Source organism: Pinus tabuliformis, chromosome 6, assembly GCF_031772625.1.
Source record: "Pinus tabuliformis cultivar Carrire ecotype Pingquan chromosome 6, CPIR1, whole genome shotgun sequence".
NCBI classification, from domain to species: Eukaryota; Viridiplantae; Streptophyta; class Pinopsida; order Pinales; family Pinaceae; genus Pinus; species Pinus tabuliformis.
In genome coordinates this window covers 1,471,134,413-1,471,157,756 of record NC_142292.1, presented here as the reverse complement: position 1 = coordinate 1,471,157,756, position 23,344 = coordinate 1,471,134,413, and the positions used below count along the sequence as shown (strand labels likewise).

The 23,344-nt window shown below is 38.9% G+C and overlaps 1 protein-coding gene across 1 annotated transcript; it reads right to left on the bottom strand.

Moving 5' to 3' along the window:
* Positions 1–14,530: 14,530 nt before the first annotated feature.
* Positions 14,531–17,956, bottom strand: LOC149264193 (uncharacterized). Its single transcript, XM_089397087.1, has 4 exons — positions 17,254–17,956; positions 16,977–17,168; positions 15,933–16,248; positions 14,531–14,936 (listed from the first exon to the last, which is right to left on the bottom strand). Exons 1-4 carry the CDS (start codon positions 17,954–17,956, stop codon positions 14,531–14,533), a joined length of 1,617 nt encoding a protein of 538 aa, XP_089253213.1.
* Between the last annotated feature and the right edge of the window lie 5,388 nt (positions 17,957–23,344).

Here is a 23,344-nt window from a genome sequence, read left to right as displayed (position 1 = left end):
GTGTTGATTTAAACACATGAAGCTACAAATATTTGTTTATTGGGCATACCTGGCAATGCTTGTTATTGATTATTCGCTTGACATTTAGTTTGGGTTGGGTCCTTGTAATTCCGCTTGTGGGTTACTTCGAAGACTGTGATTTTGTCTTCCGCCACACGTCCTGTGAGTTCCTGGTTGTTCTGTCCAGACTTTGCTTTCTCGTTGGACCGGCGTAGTTCAATTCACATATAGACCATACACCTATAAGTTATGTTATAAACAGACTTGCACTGTACATGAAAATGGATGCTATATTGTATAAAAAATTCGAACAATTTAGGGACGCTGGAGAGGCTAAAGTGCATAGAATTTTGTAATAATCTATTATTTCATTTCCCGGAAAAGTCAAACCCCACAATGTGTTTTGTCCCTCTTTTAAAACAATTGTTAGAAAACTGTTAATTTTTCCAACCGCTGTTGGTTATGCCTGATTAGTTACATTAGTTTTGTTACAGAACTTTTCATTGTCGTTCAACATTATTACAAAGGTAAAGTTAGTTGTTTAAAACATTGATCCTAACTAATTATAATTCCTATTGTTCCTAATTACTGTTCATTTATTTAACTTAGACAACTTAATCAAATAAAGTAAAAGAAACAAACATATTATCCTTTCAGAAAATTTACTCCTCTGTCCCCTTCAGAGACCAAATAGCCTTCCTTTTATCTCGTCCTGTCAGCTAGATGCTCCTGCATCAGGCTCCCGGGGTAAGAAAAAGTCATGGCTCTGTTCCATGAGCTCCTCCACAGAATAACCAGCCTTCTGTATCTGCGCCGCGTCGAGCCACGAACTGTCCTCAATTGGACGGTTCTTCCACTTGATGAGGTAGCGTAGATACTCCTTCCTGTGCATCCTCTTGGCTACCTGGGTATCGAGAATCTTCTCGATCTCATGGGGCTGAACCAAAGGCATGTGCCTCATCCAAGAACTATCTCCAAGTTGGGTGTCTCGTTCTAGCCGTACCACACTGTCTTCCTCTGAGTTGGAAGTATATGGGAACAGGTCCACCACATTGAAAATAGGTGATATGCCTATATCAGGTGGCAGCTGAATTTCATAAGCGTTGGCTGAGAACTTGCGCAAAATTTTACAGGGACCAATCTTTTTAAATTTTAGTTTGTTATACACGCCCTTAGGAAACCATTCTTTGTGTAAGTGTGCAAGGACCTCATCACCTATATTGAATTGGACTTCCCGTCACTTTAAATATGCTTGTTGTTTATATTTCTGCACGCTATCCTGCAACTTTAGCTTCACCCGTTCATGTAGTTCACTCATCGCTTCCGCAAAGTCTTCTCCGTCAGCACTCCTCTGCTCCAACTTTCCCAAATCTCGCAGTTCATGTATCCCCTGAGGATGCATGCCGTATAGGATTTGAAATGGACTGTGTCCGGTGCTACGATTTGGCGAATCGTTATAAGCGAATTTTGCTTGAGCGAGAGCACGATCCCATAACTGTGAATTTTCCCCAGTCAAACTCCGTAACAAATTTCCCAAACTCCTGTTCACCACTTTCGTTTGTCCATCAGTCTGCGGATGATATGCAGAGATGAAATTCAACTGTGTGTCCAACTTTTTCCACAGGGTGCGCCAAAAGTGTCCCGTGAATTTTACGTCCCTGTCAGAAATAATAGATCTGGGTAGGCTGTGTAATCTAACAATCTCTGTGAAAAACAGGTGAGCTACATGAGTGGCATCACTAGTTTTTCGACAAGGGATGAAATGTGCCATTTTTGAAAATATGTCTACCACCACCATCACTGAGTCATATCCTCGCCGCGTTCTAGGTAGTCCCAAGACAAAGTCAATATTGACTGAGTCCCATGGCCTACTTGGAACAGGTAGTGGTGTGTAAAGTCTAGTTTTTTAATTATGTCCTTTCGCTAATTGGCAGACTTTACACCTATTTACATATTGTTGTACATCCCTTAATAGAAGTGTTCGAGATGCTCCAAAGTCCTGTCTATGCCGGAATGACCGTCTAGACCCCCGCTATGTTTCTCCCGTACAATATTTTCTCTCATCGAACACTCCAGGATGCATAACTGTCCTCCTCTAAACAATAGTCCCTCCTGCAAGTTGTAGTCCAATCATGGACTCGTATTTCTCAGCACGGGATTCTGACAGGCTTCAAATGCTTCCTTGAAGTCTGTGTCGATCTGGTACAATTCTTTTAAGTGTTCGAATCCCATCACATGTATTGTACTTTCCTATAAGAGCAAAGCTCTTTTGCTCAATGTTTCTGCCACTTTATTGGCTTGCCCACTGATGTGTTTCAGCACAAAGGTGAAACTCTGCAGATACTCTACCCATTTGGCATGCTTGTGGTTCAATTTATGTTGTTGCATTACATATTGCAGTGCTGAATTATCAGAAAATAGTACAAACTCATTCCCCAGCAGGTAGTGTCTCCAATGCTTTAAAGCTTGGACAACAGCATAAAATTCCTTGTCATATGAGGAATATTTCTGCCTGCTCTCATTCAATTTCTCACTAAAGAATGCAACCGGTTTATCTTCTTGACTGAGCACAGTGCCAATGGCTGTCCCACTTGCATCGCATCGAACCTGGAAAAGCTTATTAAAATCTGGTAGCCTTAGAATCAGCCTCTCTGTAATCTTCCGCTTCAAGAGCTGGAAACTATTCTCTGCTGCCTTGGTCCAACAAAAAGGCTGACTGGCCTTTTTGATGGTGTCTAGCATCGGCACGCAGATTTCACTAAAATTCCTTATAAACTTGCAGTAAAAACTCGCCAGCCCGTGAAAGCTACGTACCTCAAATAAGCTCTTTGGTGATGGCCAATTGATGATCGCTGCGATCTTTTCTGGATCCCACTTCAATTCATTCTCTGCAATTACAAAGCCCAAATAAACTAGTTCTTTCTGCATGAAAGTACATTTCTTCAGGTTTATCAACAGTTTGTTCTGCTGTAACTTATTTAGCACTGTTCGAACATGTTGAAGGTGCTCTTCTTTCGTTCTACTGAAAATCAAAATATCATCAAGATATACTATCACAAACTTACCGATAAACTCTTTCAACATTTCATTCATCAACCTCATAAAAGTACTAGGAGCGTTACTCAAACTGAACGGCATGACTAGCCACTCATACAACCCTTCATTGGTCTTGAAGGTTGTCTTCCACTCGTCTCCTTCTCTAATCTTGATCTGATGATAGCCACTCTTCAGATCAATCTTTGTGAAATAAGCTGCCCCACTAAGACAATCCATCATATCATCCATCCTTGGTAAGGGAAACCTGTATCGAATAGTGATTTCATTAATAGCTCCATACACATCCGCCATTCTCCACCCTTCTTAGGCGCGAGTACTATTGGTACCGCAAAAGGGCTCAAGCTTTCTTTGATCAACCCCTTGTCCAACAGCTCTTGCACATGTTTGTGAATCTCTTCATTATCTTTCAGGCTCATTCGATACGCTCCTCTTGGGAGGCAACTTGTCCAGTAAGTCATCAACTACAATGTCCTTGAATTCCTCTAACATCTCCTGAATCTCTGCAGGCAATTCAGACATTTCTGTGTGTAGCAACACAGTCTTAGTTCTCCTCACGACCGCATAATTCACTTTGTTCTCCTCAATCTATTTAATAAATTGTTTTCCACCTACTAATAATGCTTTTGTTCCACTTGCTTCTGTTGTATCCTCTTCTTTGATGGGTACAAGCATATGCTTGACTCCATCTTTCACAAATTTGTAACAATTCGTCTTCCCATCATGCATCACCTTCCGATCATACTGCCACGGTCTCCCCAGTAGTATATGGCACACGTCCATTGGCATGATATCGCAGACAACCTTGTCCTGGTACTTGCCAATGTGAAATTCAACCTCGCATTGTTCATCAACTAATAGCTGGTGGCCTTTCTGCAACCATGACACCTTGTAAGGTGTAGGGTGCTTAAGTCGCCTCAATCCCAGCTTCTCCACCATCTCGGTGGCAACCAAATTGTCTGTACTCCCACTGTCTATGATCAATTTACAGCACTTCCCATGTGATTTGCAAACTGTCCGGAACAGTGCCTTTCGTTGGGTCTGCTCAGCAGTTTCCTTGGCTGGCTTCAATAACACCTTATTCAGAACCAAAGCCTCTCCTGTTTCTGCCACATTTTCTACTTCCTGGGGCAGTGCCTTAGCTTCCTCAGGCTGTGCAACAAATGTTCCCCTTTGGCCAGCTTGCTCTGCTTCCGGGCATTCGAAGGATCTGTGCCCCCACTTGTGGCACCTGTAGAACTGGACATTAGCTCCCCTTCCTCAGCCATTCCCTCTTCCTCACTGATATGGCCGACCTCCTCTCGTGCTATCTCCCTTATCTGTTGTTCTTGAAGCCCTGGAACTGTTGCCTTCTTCGTTGTCACCGGCAGTTCTTCCTCTGCCATAGGACTGTCCTCGTCCCCTGCCATTTCCCCATCCTCTCCTATTATTATGCTTCCTATTAATCTTTTCTTTAGCCTTCACATCACTCTGAAAGGCTTCTTCTATGTTCCACGGAGAAAGAATACTGATCTCATCCAGTATTTCCAACCTCAAACCGTTCACGTATCTCGTTGTCTTCTCTGGAGTATCATCAGTGTAACCAGCCCTCAAGTTTACACGATGAGATTCTTCTATGTATTCCTTTACGGTCATACCTTTCTGTCTTAAATTCTGTACCTGTCGATAAAGTTCAACCTGATAATCTTTAGGCAGAAATCTTCCTTTCAACTTTGCCACCATCCTTGGCCACTTCCTTATCGATAGCTTATTCATTCTCCTTCTGTCTACCTGGACACTATCCCACCATAAAGCGGTGTGTCCCTTCAATTTAGTTGCAGCGAATTTGACTCTTTTGTCCTCACTGATCTCTTCATTCTCAAAATACTTATCCAACTCACTTATCCAGTCCAGCAGAACATTTGCGGACAGACTGCCATCATAGTTAGGAATCTCCGGTTTGGGTTTGTTGCTGGCTAGCAACACCGATCTCAACAATTCTGGGGCTTCTTCATCTGATGCGTTTGTGGCAGCTATTGCCTCCTCTTCACTGTCATCCCCAAGTTCTAGGTCTCTTCTCCTTCCTGCCTCCACTGCCTCTAAGCGAGCAGTAAGGGTCCTTATTTCTTCCCTCAAACCCTCATCTGCTGCTCTGCGTACACCTCTTCCACGTCCTCGTCTTTGAACCTCCATATCCCATTTCTTTCAACTTGGCTCTGATACCACTTGATGGGTCCAGCCCACATAATCCTCCTCCCACTTATATCAATGCGGGAATAAAGTGGCAGTTAATAATGAACAACAAATTTTTTTTGTGATATAGGTCGATTCGTCGGTGGTTGAATTTAATGATAATGTTTCAGTCCTTGGTACCCGCACAGAAGATTGGTACCTCTACCCCCAGTTGCTTGACAATTGTCCTCCCTTGGTTTTCTCGACCTGCCTTGGTATGGGCGATCAAACCCTCACTTGGTCATTTGTTTGCACATTTCTTTTGGTTCTTGTATGCTCTGCGTTCTCGGTGGTTTCTGGAGGTTTCGATCTAGGGTTCTGTTGTCCGTTCTCTGGTTCAGGATGTTAACCTGAACGTCGCTCCTCTTTGTCTCGCGATAATAATGTCAACTCGGTAGGTCCTGGTTTCCCTGGTCCGTTCTTGTTTCTAATTGTTAACTCTATGTTTGCGGTCCGTGATTGCGTCTCTACGCTTCTTGTAACATGTGATATTGATGCCTGTAAATTCTTTTCCTCTATCATTGTATTCGGTTACGGGTTGGAGCTGTTTCAGGTGACAGTCTTCAGGGTTCTATTCTTCCGTCCTTGTTTTCGGGCAGAACATGGTAGCAACTTCCTCTGGCTCCTTCCTCACTCACGAGGTATGTTTTCCCAGTTCCATGCTATCATCATTCGCATCTCTTTCTCTCAGTTGCTAATGTATTGGCTCCTTGTGAGCAGGGTGTTCTGGTGGAACTGTTTCAGCCACGGCTTGCCAATACCAGGTAAATATTTACTGTTGTTTGCCTTTGCTCAGTTATACACCTCGTCTTTACCCACTATCTGTTACTTATATTTTGTGACATTGTTTGTGACTATAGGTATGGCTCCTTGGAAGGATTCGAGGCCTGGCGGCTTGGTTGGCTACTTGAAGCGATTCGAGGCCTGACAGTTTGGTGGCTCCAGCTTGTCACGGGTACCGACGTTCTCTATGCTTTGGTTGCTTTTCGTTCAACGTTTGGTTAGGGTTTGTCAAGTCTGTGCGTCAATGGCTTGTTGGGCCGCTGACTGTTACAGTCTCGGCTATAGGCTTACACAGTTGCTCTTTCCTTGTCTGGTGTCTGTAATTAAGTCGAGGGTTTCTAAACCCATGTGGTATCTTGCCCCAACTTGTCAAAGAATTTGGCACGGATTTTGTAACTGTTGAATGGTTTTGGCTTTGAACAATATATATGGATGAATGCACAGGAAATTCTATTTTCTCTTCTGTCTTGATTTAAACGCATGAAGCTACGAATATTTGTTTATTGTGCATACCTGGAAATGCTTGTAATTGATTATTCGCTTGACATTTAGTTTGGGTCGGGTCCTTGTAATTTCGCTTATGGGTTACTTCGAAGGCTATGAGTTTGTCTTCTGCCACACGTCCTATGAGCTCCTTGGTGTTCTGTCCAGACTTTGTTTTCTCGTTGGACCAGCGTAGTTCAATTCACATATAGACCATACACCTATAAGTTATGTTATAAAGAGACCTGCACTGTACATGAAAATGGATGCTATATTGTATAAAAAATTCGAACAATTTAGGGACGTTGGAGAGGCTAAAGTGCATAGAATTTTGTAATAAACTATTTTTTCATTTCCCAGAAAAGTCGAACCCCACAATGTGTTTTTTCATTTCCCAGAGCCTTAGTTTAGAAACTTCTACTCATCCTTTTCGTTACTACAAAGATTCTTATAAATTATAGGAAATTGATGTGATTTTTAACAACTATCCTAATACTAATGAACTTAAAACATTTGATTGAATCCCAACATGTTTTTTGCACTGATTCATTTTCTAAGCACAAACTGAATTTCTTTCATTCTGATTAGGATCATCAACCTTTATTACAAGTTTTCAATATTACTCGTAATAATATTAAATTCGAAACATATTGGTTTATACAATAATATTATGGCCCTTTTTCTTTTGTAAATAACCCTGGGTTTACCAGTTTCCTTAATTATTATATACATATGGTAGATGCCTTTAAGGAGGTTTCTCTTTATTTTAATAGTAAATTTCTGACTAGGGAAGAAGATGGTTCTTTTGAACTTCTAGAGCAAACTGATGTAAATACTTCCCATCTTTTACCGTTTTCAAAAAAAAATTCTTATTGGATTCATAAAGGTGATATCTCTTACCCTTTAGGTTGTATCTATTTCGATAGAATTTATTTAGAATTTGAATATTCTTATAATAGGAGGTTTACTAATTATAGATTTATTTTCCTTTTGTTTTTAGGACTTACACATATGCTCATTCTAGGATTCTTGTATATAGTTTAGTATTTGATATGGTATTTTTTTTTTTTTATAAAAACGGTTATGGGATTTCATTAACTGATTGGCAAAGAGCCACAAATTCGGTTACAAAAAGAGAGGCAGATTTTTGCATGTCTCTCCAGCAAGAGGAACATAGCGCCTACGCTTATCAGGCTCCTCTTTTTACATTTTATATAGTGGACTTTTGCTGTTGAGTTCCCGAGCTTAAAAATACAAACAAACTGTTTCAATAATATGTAGTAAAACATGGCTCTTTAGGGGATTGGGTCCCAAAAGATTTCATTATCTCTAAAAATAGTTCCGGCAACTAACTAGACTGCCTTGTTTGCCTCAATGTCTGCTTCCTTGTTATTTGTTCTCAAAACATGAAAGTATTTCAATTTCAGTGTCTTTGCCATGCCTAGTATTTGATATGGTATTATTACTAATGTATGAAATGAATATTTGTTCAATAAATGAAGAGCTTGCTTGATTGCGTTGGAAATACGACTATGCGTAGTCGTATTTTTACTCATATAGTTATAGTATGAACAAATTTATCTTAGTTTAGTTTTATTTTATTTTCTCTTAAAATAAAGCCATTATGGTATTTTTATGAATAAGAATGAGTCTCCACAATTAGTTCGGCTATTATTTTTCTTATAGTAGGTTATAATTCATCAAACTTTTTATTTGATCGTTACCATTAACTTATGGTAGTAAAACCCATATGATTTGATGTTAACTTAAATATAATGCTTATTTCTATTTTTTACCAACATAATTGCATTAATGATTATATTTTACATTTTAAACAATGGCTTGATTAATAAAACGGGCTTACGAGATCAAAATTCAAATCATGACATACAATATCATTTTATGCATTCTATTTATATCTCAGGCATTTTATTTTGTCTTGTGAAAATCTTTGTAGTGCATTATTTATCAATTAGATTAAATTAATTCATGATTTTCAACATATGCAAATTTGGAGGAAAATATAATTTGTTATACCTATAGAACCTCCATGAGAGGATGTCAAGAACTATAAGGTAAATTTGTATTAATATTTTTCCAGGTATGTGTAAAAGTTGATTTTCATATCCTTTAATTTCAGTTTTTCTTTTATCTTTATCTATATTTTATTTATTAGTTTTGTTCTTCTTCTCGTAGGTTTTCATTGGTTTGATTTGAGGATTTGACTTTGCTAGCAAAAGCAGTTGTGAATAACATTCATCATAATGCATTCATGGAGTTTCTTTTTCCACTTTCAAATTTTACTTATTTATAATCTCTTGTAACTAATGGTCAGTTTTATTCCTAAAAGTTGATCTTTAAGACTTGCATGTTTAGTTTTCAAGAAAAATTTGCGAAAGAAAGGAAGATTCCCACTAAAGCATTCAAATTCAAAATCACAACTATGCTTTAGAAGAGCCTTGGCAGTAAATATTTTCATGAGATAAAGATCTAATAATCTTAACATAAACATCATTTGATATACTTTTTATGTTAAGCCTCTTTATGTTGTGTTGTAAGAATTTTCTCATGGCTCACTCTTTCGTTTGTTTTCATTTTGGTTTTCATATTCTATTGTAGTATAGTTAGGTTTCATTTTACTTTAGCTTTGTTATATTCATTTTATTTTTAATCTAAAATGATTTGATTGCATTCTTTGATTTCACTTTCTAATAAATCCAAAGGGGATTTCTGGTTGATCTAACATCAATGAGTGATTCAAGAGAATTGTTAACTATGTTATTTAAATGGGTTTTAATTAACCTTAAAGGTAGATATTTATCGAATTTTGAGTTATCTTACATTAAATCTTTTCCCTTGAAGGAACATTTATCTTTTCCAAGTGACAAGATTCATATATTCAAGGAAAGGAACTAACTTGAGTCTAATTCAATGAATCCCACCTTCCCCACCTCCTCGCATAAAAACCTTTGAATTTATAGTTGTAGGGAAATATAAGGGGGTGAAAAAATTATAAGTATTATACCCATTACCTTCAAAATCTCCCCTACCACCCCGCCCTCTTCACCCAAATTCTTAAATCAATTCTCCAAATAAAGTTTACCTAAAGGGTGGTAAAAGAGGGTTGAAGGCCATGGTACTGAACATGCTCACTCGTAGTAGGCCTATGCTTGTGTCGTACTAAGACAACTTTGTTGGGGCTATGGACACTCGTTGGAAGTGAAGCAATGTCGAGTAAGGGAGACTATGTATATCAATAGATGTATAATTTCTTTAAAACATATTATTTATACCTCTTCTATCATTCACATGAGGTAAATTTAAAATTCATTATATCCATTCTTGGTTTTAGACTGAGTTTATTTTAAGTACTTATCACTTTAAGAACTTATATTCCTTGATTTATTGATGTGGAACCCATGGGAAATGATTTAATGTTTGAAGTTTTCATGGAATTCATCGCTTCAATGTTTTGGTAAAATTAAACTTATTACACTTGAAACCAAAGATAATTGTTTCTTCCCCATGAATTGCCATTGTTGTGGCCATAAACCCCCATACTTTTTCGCATGAAAATATGGGGACCCTCTATTTTGCATTTTGAAAAAATAGCTTCTTTATATTTCCATGTTAATCACTCATTGATGGGTCCATCCCACGTAACCATCCTCCCACGAATATCAATGCGGGAATAAAGTGGCAGTTAATAATGAACATCAAATTTTTTTTTGATATAGGTCGATTCACCGGTGGTTGAATTTAATGCTAGTGTTTCAGTCCTTGGTACCTGCATAGACGATTGGTACCTCTGCCCCCAGTTGCTTGACAACTTTCCTCCCTTGGTTTTCTCGACCTGCCTTGGTATGGGCGATCAAACCCTCACTTGGTCATTCGTTTGCACATTTCTTTTGGTTCCTATATGCTCTGTGTTCTTGGTGGTTTCTGGAGGATTCGATCTGGGGTTCTGCTGTCCCTTCTCTGGTTCAGGATGTTAACCTGAACGTCGCTCCTCTTTGTCTGGCGATAATAATGTCAACTCGGTAGGTCCTGTTTTCCCTGGTCCGTTCTTGTTTCTGACTATTAATTGTATGTCTGCGGTCCGCGATTGCGTCTCTGCGCTTCTTGTAACATGTGATATTGATACCTGTAAATTATTTTCCTCTGTCGTTGTATTTGGTTACGGGTTGGCACTGTTTCAGGTGACAGTCTTCAGGGTTCTATTCTTCCATCCTCGTTTTCGGGCAGAACATGGTAGCAACTTCCTCTAGCTCCTTCGTCACTCACGAGGTATGTTTTCCCGGTTCCATGCTATCAGCATTCACATCTCTTTCTCTCAGTTGCTAATGTATCGGCTCCTTATGAACAGGGTGTTCTGGCGGAACTGTTTCGGCCACGGCTTACCAATACCAGGTAAATATTTACTGTTGTTTGTCTTTGCTCAGTTATACGCCTCGTCTTTCCCCACTATCCGTTACTTATATTTTGTGACACTGTTTGTGACTACAGGTATGGCTCCTCGAAAGGATTCGAGGCCTGGCGGCTTGGTTGGCTACTCGAAGCGATTCGAGGCCTGGTAGTTTGGTGGCTCCAGCTTGTCACGGGTAGCAACGTTCTCTATGCTTTGGTTGCTTTTCGTTCAACGTTTGGTTAGGGTTTTTCAAGTCTGTGCATCAATGGCTTGTTGAGCCGCTAACTGTTACAGTCTCGGCTATAGGCTTACACAGTTACTCTTTCCTTTTCTGGTGTCTGTAATTAAGTCGAGGGTTTCTAAACCTGTGTGGTATCTTGCCCCAACTTGTCAAAGAATTTGGCACGGATTTTGTAACTGTTGAACGGTTTTGGCTTTGAACAATATTTATGGATGAATGCACAGGAAATTTTATGTTCTCTTATGTCTTGATTTAAACACATGAAGCACAGGAAATTTTATGTTCTCTTCTGTCTTGATTTAAAAGCATGAAGCTACAAATATTTGTTTATTGTGCATACCTGGCAATGCTTGTAATTGATTATTCGCTTAACATTTAGTTTGGGTCGGGTCCTTGTAATTCCGCTTGTGGGTTACTTCGAAGATTGTGATTTTGTCTTCCGCCACATGTCCTGTGAGTTCCTTGGTGTTATGTCCGGACTTTGCTTTCTTGTTGGACCGGCGTAGTTCAATTCACATATAGACCATACACCTATAAGTTATGTTATAAACAGACCTGCACTGTACATGAAAATGGATGCTATATTGTTTAAAAAATTCGAACAATTTAGGGACGCTGGAGAGGCTAAAGTGCACAGAATTTTGTAATAATCTATTTTTTCATTTCCTGGAAAAGTCAAACCCCACAATGTGTTTTGTCCCTCTTTTAAAACAACTATTAGAAAACTGTTAGTTTTTCCAACCATTGTTGGTTATGCCTGATTAGTTACATTATTTTTATTCCAGAACTTTTCATTGTCGTTCAACATTATTACAAAGGTAAAGATAGTTGTTTAAAACATTGATCCTAACTAATTATAATTCCTATTGTTCCTAATTACTATTCATTTATTTAACTTAGACAACTTAATCAAATAAAGTAAAAGAAACAAACATATTATCCTTTCAGCAAATTTACTCCTCTGTCCCCTTCAGAGACCAAATAGCCTTCCTTTTATCTCGTCCTGTCAGCTGGATGCTCCTGCATCAGGCTCCCGGGGTAAGAAAAAGTCATGGCTCTGTTACATGAGCTCCTCCACAGAATAACCAGCCTTCTGTATCTGCGCCGCGTCGAACCACGAACTATCCTCAATTGGACGGTTCTTCCACTTGATGAGGTAGCGTAGATACTCCTTCCTGCGTGTAGAAATTTTGAATAATTTAACACATATTCAACAGAGATTATCCTGATCATGTACTATTGCAGAATACATACACAATACATAAGCTCCTCTACGTTGATCATCAATATAGCAGCATCAATAACAATAAAACATCAAGAGCATTCACACATTAACACAATATGTAACCCGGGGAAAGCATCTCGCTAAAAACCCCACACTATCTATATATTAATGATTGAGACCATGTAACATTACAAAGTACAATTTTTATCACAAGCAATCCAGTATTAGCTCCACATGTTACACACAATACAGCTAAGATCTGATCTCCAAATCTATTCCACTGCTTGCCTGCCTCCACTGCTCAATACCTGCTCAAGAATGAATGAGAATGGTCTACCAAACTCGTATTTCACCTCAAAAGAATCACTCAAAATGTGTAAGACGTGAGCAGAAGCTACAAACTGGGAAAATACATGAGCAAACTCATTGGCATACTCAATCCCTTGATTGTGCAAGATCTGATGCACAACTATAGTCACCACTGATAGCAATCTGATTCTCTAACACTTGTCCCTGCTGAACTGAACATGCACTGACATGCAACTGAGTTAACTGATGTATTCTATAGTTTTATTATGAGTTAATAATTAGTTTAACAACTCATCATTAGTCTATTTGCAGTTAGACTAACTACAACTAGTTTAACCAAGTCAAACTGAACACAACTCCATCAACTCCACAATCAACTCCCCAAACTCAACTGATTGAGTTCTAACTGAAGTCATGCATGCAACAACTCAACTGACTCATAAGAAAAGCGTACTTCCTTCTGACAGCTGCATGGGCCACATCTGTAGCTCAAACTAAAGTGCTACAAGAGAATAAGATCAAGTTTATAGTCCAAATATTATTATGAGACCATAATATTTGACTTTTCTATTTTTGACAGCCAGTCTAAAAATAGACTTTGATCACCCACACTGTGGTCACCCACACTTTGGTCACCCACATTGTGATCACTCACACTTTGGTCACCCACATTGTGATCACTCACACTTTGGTCAAAAATAGAACTTGCGCCATAATTTGCCTGCGGGCCCACTTAGTGAAGGCGACTCTTTTCACTAAGCTCCATCATCTTGTTGCAATCTCAACACTGCACATCCTCTTGGCTACCTGGGTATCGAGAATCTTCTCGATCTCATGGGGCTGAACCAAAGGCATGTGCCTCATCCAAGAACTGTCTCCAACTTGGGTGTCTCATTCTGGCTGTACCACACTGTCTTCCTCTGAGTTGATAGTATATGGGAACAGGTCCACCACATTGAAAATAGGTGATATGCCTATATCAGATGGCAGCTGAATTTCGTAAGCGTTGGCTGAGAACTTGCACAAAATTTACAGGGACCAATCTTTTTAAATTTTAGTTTGTTATACGCGCGCTTAGGAAACCTTTATTTGCGTAAGTGTGCAAGGACCTCGTCACCTATGTTGAATTGGACTTCCTGTCACTTTAAATCTGCTTGTTGTTTATATTTATGCACGTTGTCCTGCAACTTTAGCTTCACCCGCTCATGTAGTTCACTCATCGCTTCCACAAAGTATTCTCCGTCAGCACTCCTCTACTCCAACTTTCCCAAATCTCGCAGTTCATGTATCCCCTAAGGATGCATGCCGTATAGGATTTGAAATCGACTGTGTCTGGTGCTACGATTTGGCGAATTGTTATAAGTGAATTTGGCCTGAGCGAGAGCACAATCCCATAACTGTGAATTTTCCCCACTCAAACTCCGTAACAAATTTCCCAACTCCTGTTCACCACTTCCGTTTGTCCATCACTCTGCGGATGATATGCAGAGCTGAAATTCAACTGCGTGTCCAACTTTTTCCACAGGGTGCGCCAAAAGTGTCCCGTGAATTTTACGTCCATGTCAAAAATAATAGATCTGGGTAGGCTGTGTAATCCAATAATCTCTGTGAAAAACAGGTGAGCTACATGAGTGGCATCACTAGTTTTTCGACAAGGGATGAAATGCGCCATTTTTGAAAATCTGTCTACCACCACCATCACTAAGTCATATCCTCGCTGCGTTCTAGGCAGTCCCAAGACAAAGTCAATACTGACTGAGTCCCATGGCCTACTTGGAACAGGTAGTGGTGTGTAAAGTCTAGTGTTTTAATTATGTCATTTCGCTAATTGGCAGACTTTACACCTGTTTACATACTGTTGTACATCCCTGCGCATTCTGGGCCAGTAATAGAAGTGTCCGAGCTGCTCCAAAGTCTTGTCTATGCCGAAATGACCGGCTAGACCCCCGCTATGTTTCTCCCGTACAATATTTTCTCTCATCGAACAGTCTGGGATACATAACTGTCCTCCTCTAAACAATAGTCCCTCCTGCAAGTTGTAGTCCAACCATGGACTTGTATTCCTCAGCACGGGATTTTGACAGGCTTCAAAGGCTTCCTTGAAGTCTGTGTCGGTCTGGTACAAATATTTTAAGTGTTCGAATCCCATCACCTGTATTGTACTTTCCTGTAAGAGCAAAGCTCTTCTGCTCAATGCGTCTACCACTTTATTGGCTTGCCCACTGATGTGTTTCAGCACAAAGGTGAAACTCTGCAGATACTCTACCCATTTGGCATGCTTGTGGTTCAATTTATGTTGTTGCATTACATATTGCAGTGCTGAATTATCAGAAAATAGTACAAACTCATTCCCCAACAGGTAGTGTCTCCAATGCTTTAAAGCTTGGACAACAACATAAAATTCCTTGTCATATGAGGAATATTTCTGCCTGCTCTCATTCAGTTTCTCACTAAATAATGCAACCGGTTTATCTTCTTGACTGAGCACAGCGCCAATGGCTATCCCACTTGCATCGCATCGAACCTGGAAAAGCTTATTAAAATCTGGTAGCCTTAGAATCGGCCTCTCTGTAATCTTCCGCTTCAAGAGCTAGAAACTGTTCTCTGCTGCCTTGGTCCAACAAAAAGGCTGACTGGCCTTTTTGATGGTGTCTAGCATTGGCACGCAGATTTCACTAAAATTCCTTATAAACTTGCGGTAAAAACTTGCCAACCCATGAAAGCTACGTACCTCAAATAAGCTCTTTGGTGATGGCCAATTGACGATCGCTGCGATCTTTTCTGGATCCATCTTCAATTCATTCTCTGCAATTACAAAGCCCAAATAAACTAGTTCTTTCTGCAGGAAAGTACATTTCTTCAGGTTTATCAGCAGTTTGTTCTGCTGTAACTTCTCTAGCACTCTTCGAACATGTTGAAGGTGCTCTTCTTTCGTTCTGCTGAAAATCAAAATATCATCAAGATATACTATCACAAACTTACCGATAAACTCTTTCAACATTTCATTCATCAACCTCATAAAAGTACTAGGAGCGTTACTCAAACCGAACGACATGACTAGCCACTCGTACAACCCTTCATTGGTCTTGAAGGTTGTCTTCCACTCGTCTCCTTCTCTAATCCTGATCTGATGATAGCCACTCTTCAGATCAATCTTTGTGAAATAAGCTGCCCCGCTAAGACAATCCATCATATCATCCATCCTTGGTAAGGGAAACCTGTATCGAATAGTGATTTTATTAATAGCTCGTGAGTCTGTACACATCCGCCATTCTCCACCCTTCTTAGGCGCGAGTACTATTGGTACTGCACAAGGGCTCAAGCTTTCTCTGATCAGCCCCTTGTCCAGCAGCTCTTGCACCTGTTTGCGAATCTCTTCATTATCTTTCGGGCTCATTCGATACACTGCTTTATTTGGTAGGCTTGCTCCGGGTATGAAATCGATATGATGGCTGATGCTCCTCTTGGGAGGCAACTTGTCCGGTAAGTCATCAACTACAATGTCCTTGAATTCCTCTAACATCTCCTGAATCTCTGCAAGCAATTCAAACATTTCTATGTGCAGCAACACAGTCTTAGTTCTCCTCACGACCGCATAATTCACTTCGTTCTCCTCAATCTGTTTAATAAACTGTTTTCCACCTACTAATAATGCTTTTGTTCCACTTGCTTCTGTTGTATCCTCTTCTTTGATGGGTACAAGCATATGCTTGACTCCATCTTTCACAAATTTGTAACAATTCATCTTCCCATCGTGCATCACCTTCTGATCATACTGCCACGGTCTCCCCAGCAGTATATGGCACACGTCCATTGGCATGATATCGCAGGCAACCTTGTCCTCGTACTTGCCAATGTGAAATTCAACCTCACACTATTCATCAACTAATAGCTGGTGGTCTTTCTGCAACCATGACACCTTGAAAGGTGTAGGGTGCTTAAGTCGCCTCAATCGCAGCTTCTCCACCATCTTGGTGGAAACCAGATTGTCTGTACTCCCACTATCTATGATCAATTTACAGCACTTCCCATGTGATTTGCAAACTGTCTGGAACAGTGCCTTCCGTTGGGTCTGCTCAGCAGTTTCCTTTGCTGGCTTCAATAACACCTTATTTAGAACCAAAGCCTCTCCTGTTTCTGCGACATTTTCTACTTCCTGGGGCAGTGGCTCAGCTTCCTTAGGCTATGCAACAAATGTTCCCCTTTGGCCAGCTTGCTCTGCTTCCGGGCATTCGAAGGATCTGTGCCCCCACTTGTGGCACCTGTAGCACTGGACATTAGCTCCCCTTCCTTGGCCATTCCCTCTTCCTCGCTAATATGGCCGACCTCCTCTCGTGCTATCTCCCTTATCTGTTGTTCTTGAAGCCCTGGAACTGCTGCCTTCTTCGCTGTCACTGGCAGTTCTTCCTCTGCCATAGGATTGTCCTCGTCCCCTGCCATTTCCCCGTCCTCTCCTATTATTATGCTTCCTATTAATCTTTTCTTTAGCCTTCATATCACTATGAAAGGCTTCTTCTATGTTCCACGAAGAAAGAATACTGATCTCATCCAGTATCCACGGAGAAAGAATACTGATCTCATCCAGTATTTCCAACCTCAAACCATTCACGTATCTCGCTGTCTTCTCTGGAGTATCATCAGTGTAACCAGCCCTCAAGTTTACACGATAAAATTCTTCTATGTATTCCTTTACGGTCATACCTTTCTGTCTTAAATTCTGTACCCGTCGATAAAGCTCAACCTGATAATCTTTAGGCAGAAATCTTCCTTTCAACTTTGCCACCATCCTTGGCCACTTCCTTATCGGTAGCTTATTCATTCTCCTTCTGTCTACCTGGACACTATCCCACCATAAAGCGGCGTGTCCCTTCAATTTGGTTGCAGCGAATCTGACTCTTTTGTCCTCACTAATCTCTTCGTTCTCAAAATACTTATCCAACTCACTTATCCAATCCAGCAGAACATCTGCGGACATATTGCCATCATAGTTAGGAATCTCAGGTTGGGGTTTGGTGCTGGCTAGCAACACCGATATCAACAATTTTATCTCTGGGGCTTCTTCATCTGATACGTTTGTAGCAGCTATTGCCTCCTCTTCACTGTCATCCCCAAGTTCTAGGTCTCTTCTCCTTCCTGCCTCCACTGCCTCTAAGCGAGCAGTAAGGGTCCATATTTCTTCCCTCAAACCCTCATCTGCTGCTTTGCGTACACCTCTTCCACGTCCTCGTCTTTGAACCTCCATATCCCAATTCTTTCAACTTGGCTCTGATACCACTTGATGGGTCCAGCGCACGTAATCCTCCTCCCACGAATATCAATGCTTGAATAAAGTGGCAGTTAATAATGAACAACAGATTTTTTTTTTGATATAGGTCGATTTGCCGGTGGTTGAATTTAATGATAGTGTTTCAGTCCTTGGTACCTGCACAGACGATTGGTAGCTCTGCCCCCAGTTGCTTGACAATTGTCCTCCCTTGGTTTTCTCGATCTGCCTTGGTATGGGCGATCAAACCCTCACTTGGTCATTCGTTTGCACATTTCTTTTGGTTCCTGTATGCTCTGCATTCTCGGTGGTTTCTGGAGGTTTCGATCTGGGGTTCTGCTGTCCGTTCTCTGGTTCAGGATGTTAACCTGAACGTCGCTCTTCTTTGTCTGACGATAATAATGTCAACTCGGTAGGTCCTATTTTCCATGGTCCGTTCTTGTTTCTGATTGTTAAATCTATGTCTGCGGTCCGCGATTGCGTCTCTATGCTTCTTGTAACATGTGATATTGATGCCTGTAAATTCTTTTCCTCTATCATTGTATTCGGTTACGAGTTGGAGCTGTTTCAGGTGACAATCTTCAGGGTTCTATTCTTCCGTCCTCATTTTCGGGCAGAACATGGTAGCAAATTCCTCTGGCTCCTTCCTCACTCACGAGGTATGTTTCCTCGGTTCCATGCTATCATCATTCACATCTCTTTCTCTCAGTTGCTAATGTATTGGCTCCTTGTGAGCAGGGTGTTCTGGCGAAACTGTTTCAGCCACGGCTTGCCAATACAAGGTAAATATTTATTGTTGTTTGCCTTTGCTCAGTTATACACCTCGTCTTTCCCCACTACCTGTTACTTATATTTTGTAACATTGTTTGTGACTATAGGTATGGCTCCTTGGAAGGATTCGAGGCCTGGCGGCTTGGTTGGCTACTCGAAGCGATTCGAGGCCTAGCAATTTGGTGGCTCCAGCTTGTCATGGGTAGTGACATTCTCTATGCTTTGGTTGCTTTTCGTTCAACGTTTGGTTAGGGTTTGTCAAGTTTGTGCGTCAATGGCTTGTTGGGCCGCTGACTGTTACATTCTCGTCTATAGGCTTACACAATTACTCTTTCCTTGTCTGGTGTCTGTAATTAAGTCAAGGGTTGCTAAACCCGTGTGGTATCTTGCCCCAACTTGTCAAAGAATTTGGCACGGGTTTTGTAACTGTTGAACGGTTTTGGCTTTGAACAATATTTATGGATGAATATACAAGAAATTCTATGTTCTCTTCTGTCTTGATTTAAACGCATGAAGCTATGAATATTTGTTTATTGTGCATACCTGGCAATGCTTGTAATTGATTATTCGCTTGACATTTAGTTTGGGTCGGGTCTTTGTAATTCCGCTTGTGGGTTACTTCGAAGACTGTGAGTTTGTCTTCTGCCACATGTCCTGTGAGCTCCTTGGTGTTCTGTCCGGACTTTGCTTTCTCGTTGGACCAACGTAGTTCAATTCACATATAGACCATACACCTATAAGTTATGTTATAAACAGACCTGCACTGTACATGAAAATGGATGCTATATTGTATAAAAAATTCGAACAATTTAGAGACGCTGGAAAGGCTAAAGTGCACAAAATTTTGTAATAAACTATTTTTTCATTTCCCAGAAAAGTCGAACCCCACAATGTGTTCTGTAATTTATATAATAATAAAATAAAATTAAAACTGGAAAAAAATAAAGTTTATATGGTATATATAATAAAAATATCTTTGTAATTAAAGGATGCTGTAATTTATATAATAATAAAATAAAATTAAAACTCAAAAAGGTTTTGTATATAATAAAGTTTTTATGGTATATATAATAAAAAATTAATGTTGTAAAACCTGCTATGAATTAAACAGCATATACCATAAAAGAACTTTCGCACCCTCATCTTTGTTTCTTACGTTCGCGTTTGCATGAACGATAAATAATAAACTACAAAATAATTTCACACCTCATAAATGTGGGATAAAGTGTTAAACACAACGTAAAAAATATGCATCTATGCCCGGTAAACGGCCCTATGATATCAAAGCCTCGTTAACTTATTAATTTTTGGCTTAAAAAGTCTTGACTTGGGCCTGTCTCCTTTCATTTTTGACCCGTCGACCTAACAACCTTCTATCGTTTGGTATTTGTATCCCTGTTTAAATTTTTGGTACTCTTATCTCTATTAATTGGCACACGGGTTGTTCTTACTTCCACTTTTTGCGCAGAAAATATGGGATGCAACTTATTTTGATGCCTTATTAGTATGACATGTCAACACTCGGGAGTCACAATGATTGAATTCATTGTTATTATTTAAGATTTTCTAATTACTTATCTTTTATGGTTGCAGGTGCTCCATGAAAAAGGGAGACGAATCACAAGAATATTTCAGATCAAAATCATGCAGATCGCCACATCTGATGAAAAATAAAATCGAAACGGTCAACGTCTCTGCAATTTAGCATTTAGACTTTATAAATCAGTTGGATTGAGCAGATTCTAAGCCAACTCTCACAAGGGAGCAATCTTGATTAGATTTTAGCTCATGGCAGTCTTTTACTAAACCACTGCATACTGGACGAGATCAACTCAATGAAAGAAAAGCATCACATAATCACAGAGCCACAATTTGCTAATTTAAGTTTAATTTATTGCTCATACTTTGGGGAGGTCACATTTGTATGGCATAAAATATAAATAAAAAATCGATGAGGAGAAATTTGGGAGTATTTATATACAATACTCATCTTTGTAATGGGGGGATTCTGAATCCACCACTGTGTGCACTGTTGTATCACTTTCTTTACAAAGGGAGGATTCTGAATCAACCACTGTGCTCATCGTTGTATCACTTTCTTACTACGCAAATTAAAAGCTTGGGTGTTTTATTCTTCTGTAATAGTATTTTCAGCCCAGGAAGATTTATCATGAAATTGCTCTGTAATTATGGTTATGTAATAACTATTTATTGCTATCAAAAATCCTTTTATTTACATTGATTGATTATCGGGAAGTTATTCATTTCTTTTAGGAGACTTTTAAGTTGAGCTCAATCATTTATATTTCACTTTAAACTTTGTACTCTTGCAGATTTAATAGTGAATTTGTGCAGTCATTTATTACAGAATTTATGACTAATTTCACTATTGCAATCATTCACAAATTTTGTCTGTAACATCTACCTGTTACATAAATGGATCCAAAACATACCAGACTTATTACTTAGATGTTACATAAATGGATCCAAAACATACCAGACTTATTACTGATAAATCACACAAATTATATCTGTAACATCTATTTGTTACATAAATGGATCCCAAGCATGCAAGACTTATTACTGATAAATGACAAAGAAAATAAAGTGAAATAATTTCTTTCTTTTGTTTTTTCATTCCTCTCTTTACTCTCCCAATCCGTAACTTGGCATCCTGCACATCCATTTTCATAAACCCCTCCCTCACACAGGCAAGCATTTTAGCCACTTGATCTTAAATCCTTTATTCATATCATTAAAAAATCAAATGAATATAATTGTATATTTTTGTACATAAATTTGTGTTTTTATCGTTATTAATTAGTGGTAAAGCTTTTATTTATATCACAAAAAAATCAAATGAAAATAATTCTATATTTTTTACATAGCTTTTTGTTTTATTATTATTAATTAGTGACATCATTTGCAACTTTTCTTATGTAGCTTTTAATAAAATAAATTTGGACATTTAACCATAGAGTTCCTTTTAGTTACATTTTAGTATCAGAAACATTAGTCTAATTTAGTATTATGTTAGAGTATGAGTATTTTTTGTTTTACTATTAACTTTTTTTTTTTAGTATACTGATATTATAAAAGAAACACTAAATTAAATTAAATGAGGTATATTAAATTAATTTAGATGAATATTATATATATTAAAATAAATATGTATATTAAAATAATTATATTTTCTAAGAATAACATTTAACTTCATAATATTAGTATAGTAATATGTATAGAGTTAATATATATAATGATATATAGATTTAATATATATAGCATTATATATATTATAGTAATATTATACTATAAAGTATAGAGAAAAATATTGTATAACCCCATTCATCTAACTCCACTGAAGAAATTAGGTAACCGAGTAGTCACCGCACAAGTAAGAAAATGGGTTGGTGTTTGTTACAGAATGTATAAAAAGAAACCTTGGAGTAGTGATACTATTGGAGTGATGTTGTTGGTTTAGATTCGGAGGCAGCTCCCTTCTTGGTGCTAGACTGTGCGTTCTTGCTTTACAATGCAAAAGGACTGAATATTTACTTTAATACAAGGATTTTGTTAGGTTTATGCTCCAGTATGTACATGTTTAACTGCTCTAAGATTTAAATTTTTAAGAGGAGGCATGGGCTGGTTGGTAGGGCCCTCATCCCATCTCATTGCGCTCCATTGAGTTCATTTCACAACATAGACTTTAGATCTGCTAGCATCCTTTGCTATTTTGAAAATCTGATGTGCTAACTTGTGATTTTACTTACCTATCTAGAAAAATCACGAGGTGTCTGCAAAAATAGAGGTTGCCCATTTCATTGCTCTGTGATGGCCCTTTTATTTTATGCTTGTCACACCTTTATGTATGAATCTAGAAATATGGCACAATTGTCATGGTCGAGTATAATGTAAGCCCATTTGTGGGTTTATCCTGTGCATTGAGATGAGCAAGTAACCAACACTTTGTTCCACGAGTCTTTTGTTTTTAGGTCTTAGCCTGTGGTTAAAATCTCGAGCGTTGTGATTAATTACAAACATAGAAATGCATTCGATCCATCTCTTTAGTTGATTTATAATTTGAATTGAACCAAAACCACGACAATATGGAGTCTACTATTGGATTCACATTAGTGGTGTTTCGATTGTGTTTCCTTTGATCTCTTCATAAAAAACCTGTTTGAAGCTAAGTATCATCTCATGCAACTTATACTCAAAAGCGTTTGATACCTAAAGAATCCAAAATACACACTTTATGAGGTATATATTTAAAGCTTTGCTACCTATAGCTAGACCCTTCCTTAGCGGATCATTTAATGCACTATCTCGTAGAAGTTATCTGATGATGATGATGGTGGTGGTTAACGTCCACTAAGACCAAATTGGTCTATCGGATCTATAATTTTCTTAGTTTTTAATTATCTGGCTCCTCGTCTTTCTTGGCGAGATTGACGCTGTAGCTTTCTTTTTTTTCTCTACGGTTTTCCAACTTCCTTTATCTTGCATCTCCTTCATCTCTTCTGGTTCTTTGGACATTCGTGTCTTAACTTTGCGATCTATTGTGTTCGTCCTTTTGAAGATAGTCGGAGAAGAAGT